Here is an 8,872-nt window from a genome sequence, read left to right as displayed (position 1 = left end):
GGTATTTTCTGTATAGCTTATATAAGTTTTGTTCCCCAATTCATCCCAATACTGCCTTCTTTTGTGTTTAATTTTTGAAGTGTATCATTTTGGTTTTTTTCTCAAAATATAAATTCTGTATATTTCTGTATATACATATTTACATATGTACAGGATATACTTCTGTATATTTTTTCTAGTTATTTTCTTCAAAATTACCCTGGAGATTACAATTATCATCTTAATTTTCTAACAATCTAGTTTGAATTAATGCCAACTTAATTTCAATAGCATATAAAAAATATTCTATACAATTCCATCCCATCTTATGTTGTATTGTCACAACTTACATCTTTATACATTATGTGCTCATTAACAGGTTTGTGATTATTGTTTATTCATTTGTCTTTTAAATCACATGAGAAAGAAAGTTTCAAGCCCAAAATATGATAATACTGACTTCATACTTAACTATGCAGCTACCTTTACTGGCATTATTATTATCATTTTGTATGGCTTCAAGTTACTATTCCAGTATCCTTTCATTCCAGCCTTGAGCATTTCTTGTAGGTCATGTCTATTAGTTATGAACTCCCTCAAACCTTCTGAGAATGTCTTAACTTCTCTACTTTTGCCAGACATAGAATTCTTGGTTGACCTTTTTTTTCTTTCAAGCACATTAAATATACCATCCTGCTGCCTTCTGGCATCCATGGTGTCTAACGAAAACCGGCTGTCAATCTTACTGAGGATCTCTTGTACATGGCATGTCTCTTTCCATGCTTTCAAGATCCTCTCTTTTGACAGTTCGACCACGTGTCCTGGTGTGGACTGTGAAGTTGAGCCAGGCACATGCCATTAGTTCCTTGACAAGTGCCTGGTACTGCCCCCTGGGAGTGACTCTCATGGCTTTTGTGTCTGCACAGTTATTCTTCCTTTTCCCTAAGAAATGGCCTGTTTACAGATCAGTATATTTCTCAGCCTGCCTCCCTGCCCATATAAACGTAGGCGTTTTTCTCTGTCCTTTTCAGACTAAACTGGTGTTTCTATTTCAAATGTCTTGGGTTTCCTATGCCTCTTACTGAATTTCACTCCTTAGATGAAACCAAACCTACAAACCTTTTCAAGTCAGGCCCCTCTCTGGTTTGGGTTGAGTGTAGGGTGCCGTGGGATGATACCCTTAAAACTCAGAAACCATTTTGTGGAGTTGGTAGGGTCTAGGAGCCTCACACTAAAATCTTCTGAAGTCTTAAAGGTTTTCATAGCTGCAACCTTGAGATGATCCTTACCTTAAAGGCCACTTGTTTAGAGCAAAACCACTGTGGATGGGAACACAATGAAGGAGGTATGGTTAAGAATCTTCAAATATGATTAAATATCTTTTCACTATGATAAATAGCCTTGTGGTTGGAGAACTACTAAGCTCTTAACTCTTGAGGGTGTGTGGCTAAGGGACCTTAGACCAGTTACTGGATGGTTGGCATGAGGGCTGGGCATGGGGTGGAGTGCCAAGAAGCACAACTGGAAGTTCTAACCCTAATGTTACAGGGCTGATTTGGAAATGTGGCTTCAAGTCTTATTCCTGTTACCGAAGGGCTTAGGAGGGCACCTGCTTACAGGCTGTCTCATTACCAGAGCACCATGTTCTTGGTGATCTGAATGGTGTGACTGGAGACCCAAGGTTGTCATAGCCGGAGGACCAGGCTCTGAGACTGTAGTGCTAGGGACAATATATTGTCAAGGGGGCCCCAAGACATGAGGAGTAGGGACTAAAGCCTGAAAAAAAGCAATAAAGGTAGTTAGGGGATGATTCAGCAAAGGCAACAATGTAGACGTTTCAGAGCCAGTAGAAGAGGGGCAAGAAAGGGGGCTGCAGATGAGAGGAATGGCTAGGGGAAGCCATATTTCCTGGAAGATTCCCTCCCCTCACCTGAATCCCCTGAATACAGTCCCCAGATTCTCTCCCTATAAAGGGGACCAGACTTTTCCAATAAATACAGAGTGACTCAGTTCTTATGTCTTACAAGGAATTGAATTTTTATGGAATAGTGGACTCAGCAGCTCAAGATTTCCCTAACACTCCTTATTCCCTATCTTTATAGAGGAGTGAATGAGGTACACACCCAAGGTTTGTAAAGAAGCAGTTTATTAGAACAAAAGACCACAAAACATGAAGACTTAGCATGGAGGAAGTAAACGAAGTCAAATGTCATTTGACCACTTACGGAATGTGTTTCATGAAAGTGTAAGATGTTTGATTATTCAGTCCTCACCACCATCTTCACTCTCAAATAGAGTGTAAGGGGTCAGAAGATTGCTCTGAGTAGGCCTCAGGATCAGACTGAAGTCGCAGTTTGTGGTGGGCGGACTTCATCCTCCTGTGTCTGCTGAGGTGAGCCTTCTGGCTAAAGCCTTGTCCACACGTCTTGCACACATAAGGCTTCCTGCCCTGGTGTGTCATCTGATGTAAGATGGGGTGTGACTTTTGGGGAAAGCCTTGGCCACACTCTCTGAATAAACAGGGCTTCTCTTCTGAGTGTACCCATTTGTGCGTGATTAAAGCTGACTTATTGCTAAAGCCGAGTCCACACTGCCTGCACGTGTAAGGCTTTTCCCTCGAGTGTTTCCGCCTGTGCCGGATGAGACCTGCCTGGTGACTGAAGCCTCGCCCACACTCCCTGCACACATACGGCTTTTCCCCTGAGTGTGTCCTCTGATGTGCAACGAGGTTTGACTTCTGGCTGAAGCCTCGCCCACACTCCTCACACACCATGGGCTTTTCCCCTGAGTGTGTCCTCTGGTGTCTGATGAGATTTGACTGCTGGCTGAAGCCTCGCCCACAGTCCTTACACACAATGGGCTTATCCCCTGAGTGTATGTTCTGGTGTCTGTTGAGGTGTGACTTGAGACTAAAGCCTCGCCCACACACCCCACACACATAAGGCTTCTCCCCAGTGTGTGTCCGCCTGTGTGAGATGAGGGTTGAATTCTGGCTGAAGCTGTGCCCACACACGCCACACACATAAGGCTTCTCCTTGGAGTGTGTCCTCTGGTGGTTGACAAGGGTGGTTCTCTGCCTGAAGCACCTCCCACACTCCTTGCAGGCATAAGGCTTCTCCCCGGAGTGTGTCCTCTGGTGTGAGATGAGGTTCGACCTGTCGCTGAAGCCCAGTCCACAGTCACTGCACACGATGGTCTTCTCCTCCAAGTGCGTCCTCTGGTGTCTGACGACAGCTGACTTCTGGCTGAAGCCTTTCCCACATTCCTGGCACACGTAGGGCTTCTCCCCAGAGTGTGTCCGCTGGTGTATGATGAGGTTTGACTTCTGGCTGAAGCCTCGCCCACACTCGCTGCACATGTAAGGCTTCTCACCTGAGTGTGTCCTCTCGTGTATGATGAGTGTCGACTTCCGGTTAAAGCCTCGCCCACACTCCCTGCACACGATGGGCTTCTCCCCCGAGTGTGCCTTCTGGTGTCTGGCAAGGCTTTTCTTTAGGCTAAAGCCCTTCTCACACACCCCGCACACATACGGCTTCTCCCCTGAGTGTATCCGCTGGTGACTAAGCAGGTTTGTCATCTTGCTGAAGCCCAGTCCACACTCCCCACAGTTGACTGTTCCAAATCCTAAGACTTCTATCCTCTTCAACAGTCTGTCTGTTTCCTCGGGGTTCCCCGTTTGAGCTGGGCTGGCCGCTACCTCCACGCCTTGGATGCCATCCCCAGAGCTGACGGGCTGCCGCTGGGGTGGCGGCCTGAGGAACGTGCCTGAAGTCCTTTTCTTTGTCTTTCCAAACAAAGGCTGGGCGCCTTCTCTCTCCTGACCTTCTGCTTTATCATTCCAGGGACTTCCATCAGAGGCTTGCTGCTGCTGCTGGTCCCCAGGACACGGATCTCCTGGCTGGACAGGCTCTTCTGCACACCAGCACGTGAAGATCCAGGGAGGGTGACTACACAGCATGTGCTGCATGCGGAACTGCTGACTGGAGAAGTCTGGAGGGTGGAAGGGACCGAGGTGGAGTTCTGGCTTTGGTTCTGCTGCAGAGAGAGGAGCGTGAGTCAGAACTGAGACCTGAGGCAGCCGGAGCAGTTCTGCCTCATCTGATGTTAAGACTTGATTCCCTGTTCTTCCAAATGCTTAGAACTTACGAGCTACCCGGCAAGACTTCCTTCATAGGACCTGCTACATTTACCTCCTAATGCCCAGCCACCAATGGTGATAGAAACTGGGCCCAAACGGTATTCTATGACAAAGAGATCTAACCACAGGACCCTCGTGGAAGGGTCTTTGTCTCCCCTGTTTCCCTAGGAGAATGGGGTGGAAGGAGAGCAGTCATTCAGACTGGAGAACCCCTGGTGGAGGCAGCATAGTCGCAGTTAAAGAGATCACGAGCAAAAACACCTGAACTGGAGTGTCCTGCCTCACTAACAAATATTCATAAGAGGATTACTTTGTACCAGAATTTCTACAAGGCAGTAGGCTTTCAGCAATAAACAACACACAAACATAGTCTAGGCCCCGCAGTGACTGGTGCCCCTGTCCAATTCAAGCCCTGTTAGTTAACTTCCGTAATTAATCTAAGTAAAACTTTCCCCAGGGGGAGGAACCAAGGTGGCAGAGTAGAAGGACGTGCTGTCACTCCCTCTTGCAAGAACACCAGAATCACAACTAGCTGCTGGACAGTCATCGACAGGAAGACACTGGAACTCACCAAAAAAGATACCCCACATCCAAAGACAAAGGAGAAGCCACAATGAGACGGCAGGAGGGGTGCAATCACAGTAAAATCAAATCCCATAACCGCTGGGTGGGTGACTCACAGACTGGAGAACACTTATACCACAGAAGTCCACCCAATGGAGTGAAGGTTCTGAGCCTCACGTCAGGCTTCCCAACCTGGGGGTCCGTCAACGGGAGGAGGAATTCCTAGAGAATCAGACTTTGAAGCCCAGTAGGAACTGATTGCAGGACTTCGACAGGACTGGGGAAAACAGAGACTCCACTCTTGGAGGGCACACACAAAGCAGTGTGCGCATCGGGACCCAGGGGAAGGAGCAGTGACCCCACAGAGACTGAACCAGACCTATCTGCTAGTGTTGGAGGGTCTCCTGCAGAGGCAGGGGGTAGCTGTGGCTCACCGTGGAGACAAGGACACTGGCAGCAGAAGTTCTGGGAAGTACTCCTTGGCGTGAGCCCTCCCAGAGTCAGCCATTAGCCCCAGCAAAAGAGCCCACATAGTCTCTAGTGTTGGCTTGCCTCAGGCCAAACAACCAACAGGGAGGGAACCCAGCCCCAACCCATCAGCAGTCAAGTGGATTAAAGTTTTACTGAGCTCTACCCACCACCAGTCCCTCCCATCAAGCCTCTTAGATAGCCTCATCCACCAGAGGGAAGACAGCAGAAGCAAGAAGAACTACAATCCTGCAGCCTGTAGAAAAAAAAAAAAAAAAACATTCACAGAAAGACAAGATAAAAAGGCAGAGGGCTATGTACCAGATGAAGAAACAAGATAAAACCCCAGAAAAACAACTAAATGAAGTGGAGATAGGCAACCTTCCACAAAAAGAATTCAGAATAATGATAGTGAAGATGATCAGGACCTCGGAAAAAGAATGGAGGCAAAGGGCTTCCGTGGTGGCGGAGTGGTTGAGAGCCCGCCTGCCGGTGCAGGGGACACGGGTTTGTGCCCCGGTCCGGGGGGGTCCCACATGCCACGAAGCAGCTAGGCCCGTGAGCCATGGCCGCTGGGCCTGCACGTCCGGAGCCTGTGCTCCGCAGCAGGAGAAGCTGCAGCGGTGAGAGGCCCGTGTACCACTGTAAAAAAAAAAAAAAAATGGAGGCAAATATTGAGAAGATGTAAGAAATGTTTAACAAAGACCTAAAAGAATTAAAGAACAAACAAATAGAGATGCAGCAAAGGAAAAATGAAAAATAACATACAAGGGAACTCCCATAAGGTTAACAGCTGATTTCTCAGCAGAAACTCTACAAGCCAGAAGGGAGTGTCATGATATACTTAAAGTGATGAAGGGAAGACCTACAACCAAGATTACTCTACCTGGCAAGGATCTCATTCAGATTCGATGGAGAAATCAAAAGCTTTACAGACAAGCAAAAGCTAAGAGAATTCAGCACTGCCAAACCAGCTCTACAACAAATGCTAAAGGAACTTCTCTAAGTGGAAAACACAAGAGAAGAAAAGGACCTACAAAAACAAACCCCAAACAACTAAGAAAATGGTCACAGGAACATACATATCGATAATTACCTTAAACATGAATGGATTAAATGCTCCAACCAAAAGACACAGGCTTGCTGAATGGATACAAAAACAAGACCCATATACGTGCTGTCTACAAGAGACCCACTTCAGACCTAGGGACACACAGAGCCTGAAAGTGAGGGGATGGAAAAAGATATTCCATGCAAATGGAAATCAAAAGAAAGCTGGGGTAGCTTATACTCAGATTAAAATAGACTTTAAAATAAAGAATGTTACAAGAGACAAGGAAGGACACTACATAATGATCAAGGGATCAATCCAAGAAGAAGATATAACAATTTTAAATATATATGCACCCAACATAGGAGCACCTCAATACATAAGGCAACTGCTAACAGCTATAAAAGAGGAAATTGACAGTAACACAATAATAGTGGGGAATTTTAACACCTCACTTACACCAATGGACAGATCATCCGAAATGAAAACAAATAAGGAAACAGAAGCTTTAAATGACACAACAGACCAGATAGATTTAATTGATGTTTATAGTACATTCCATCCAAAAACAGCAGATTACACTTTCTTCTCAAGTGTGCACGGAACATTCTCCAGGATAGATCACATCTTGGGTCACAAATCAAGCCTCAGTAAATTTAAGAAAATTGAAATCATATCAAGCATCTTTTCTGACCACAACGCTATGAGATTAGAAATGAATTACAGGGAACAAAACACAAACACATGGAGGCTAAACAATACATTACTAAACCACCAAGAGATCACTCAAGAAATCAAAGAGGAAATCAAAAAATACCTAGAGACGAATGACAATGAAAATATGACAATCCATTTGGGATGCAGCAGAAACAGTTCTAAGAGGGAAGTTTGTAGCTATACAAGCCTACCTCAAGAAACAAGAAAAATCTCAAGTAAACAATCTAACCTTACACCTAAAAGAACTAGAGAAAGAAGAACAAACAAAACCCAAAGTTAGCAGAAGGAAAGAAATCATAAAGACCAGAGCAGAAATAAATAAAATAGAAACAAAGAAAACAATAGCAAAGATCAATAAAACTAAAAGCTGGTTCTTTGAGAAGATAAACAAAATTGATAAACCATTAGCCAGACTCATCAAGAAAAAGGGAGAGGACTCAAGAAAATTAGAAATGAAAAAGGAGAAGTTACAACAGACACTGTAGAAATACAAAGCATCCTAAGAGACTACTACAGGCAACTCTATGCCAATAAAATGGACAACCTGGAAGAAATGGACAAATTCTTAGGAAGGTACAACCTTCCAAGACTGAACCAGGAAGAAATAGAAAATACTGAGCAGACCAATCACAAGTAATGAAATTGAAACTGATTAAAAATCTTCCAACAAACAGAAGTTCAGGACCAGATGGCTTCACAGGTGAATTCCATCAAACATTTAGAGAAGAGCTAACACCTATCCTTCTCAAACTCTTCCAAAAAATTGTAGAGGAAGGAACACTCCCAAAGTCATTCTATGAGGCCAACGTCACCCTGATACCAAAACCAGACAAAGATACTCCAAAAAAAAAAAATTACAGACCAATATCACTGATGAATATAGATGTAAAAATCCTCAACAAAATACTAGCAAACGGAATCCAACAACACTTTAAAAGGATGATACAGCATGATCAAGTGGGATTTATCCCAGGGATGCAAGAATTCTTCAATACACGTAAATCAATCAATGTGATACACCATATAAACAAACAAGAATAAAAACCATATGATCATCTCAGTAGATGCAGAAAAAGCTGTGGACAAAATTCAACACCCATTTATGATAAAAACTCTCCAGAAAGTGGGCATAGAGGGAAGCTACCTCAACATAATAAAGGCCATATACGACAAACCCACAGCAAACATCATTCTCAATGGTGAAAAACTGAAAGCATTTCCTCTAAGATCAGGAACAAGACAAGGATGTCCACTCTCACCACTATTATTCAACATAGTTTTGGAAGTCCTAGCCATGGCAATCAGAGAAGAAAAAGAAATAAAAGGAATACAAATTGGAAAAGAAGTAAAACTGTCACTGTTTGCAGATGACATGATACTATACATAGAGAATCCTAAAAATGTCACCAGAAAATTACTAGAGCTAATCAATTAATTTGGTAAAGTTGCAAGATACAAAATTAATGGACAGAAATCTCTTGCATTCCTATATACCAATGATGAAAAATCTGAAAGAGAAATTATGGAAACACTCCCATTTACCATTGCAACAAAGAGAATAAAATACCTAGGAATAAACCTACCTAGGGAGACAAAAGACCTGTATGCAGAAAACTATAAGACACTGTTGAAAGAAATTAAAGATGATACCAACAGATGGAGAGATATACCATGTTCTTGGATTGGAAGAATCAATATTGTGAAAATGACTATACTACCCAAAGCAATCTACAGATTCAATGCAATCCCTATCAAATTACCAATGGCATTTGTTTGTTTGTTTGTTTGTTTTTGTTTTTGTTTTTTTTACTGTTACTTTATTTATTTATTTTTTAGCGGTACGTGGGGCTCTCACTGTTGGGGCCCCTCCCGTTGCGGAGCACAGGCTCCGGACGCGCAGGCCCAGTCGCCATGGCTCACGGGCCCAGCCGCTCCACAGCATGTGGGATCTTCCC

General features: G+C 44.0%; 1 protein-coding gene across 4 annotated transcripts in view; it reads right to left on the bottom strand.

Moving 5' to 3' along the window:
- Window positions 1–2,003: 2,003 nt before the first annotated feature.
- ZNF133 (zinc finger protein 133) overlaps window positions 2,004–8,872 on the bottom strand; it is a 32,277-nt gene continuing 25,408 nt past the window's right edge. The window contains exon 4 of one of the 4 annotated variants that reach the window (XM_059037470.2): window positions 2,004–4,014. In XM_059037470.2, the coding sequence (XP_058893453.1) occupies window positions 2,267–4,014 (1,748 nt within the window). In that variant the 3' untranslated portion in view covers window positions 2,004–2,266. The remainder of the gene's footprint in view (window positions 4,015–8,872) is intronic. The other 3 variants (XM_059037471.2, XM_067012491.1, XM_067012492.1) reach the window with 3 other exon arrangements.

The sequence above is a fragment of the Kogia breviceps genome, chromosome 14 (genome assembly GCF_026419965.1).
Source record: "Kogia breviceps isolate mKogBre1 chromosome 14, mKogBre1 haplotype 1, whole genome shotgun sequence".
Taxonomy (NCBI): Eukaryota; Metazoa; Chordata; class Mammalia; order Artiodactyla; family Physeteridae; genus Kogia; species Kogia breviceps.
This window is presented reverse-complemented; position numbering and strand designations above follow the sequence as displayed.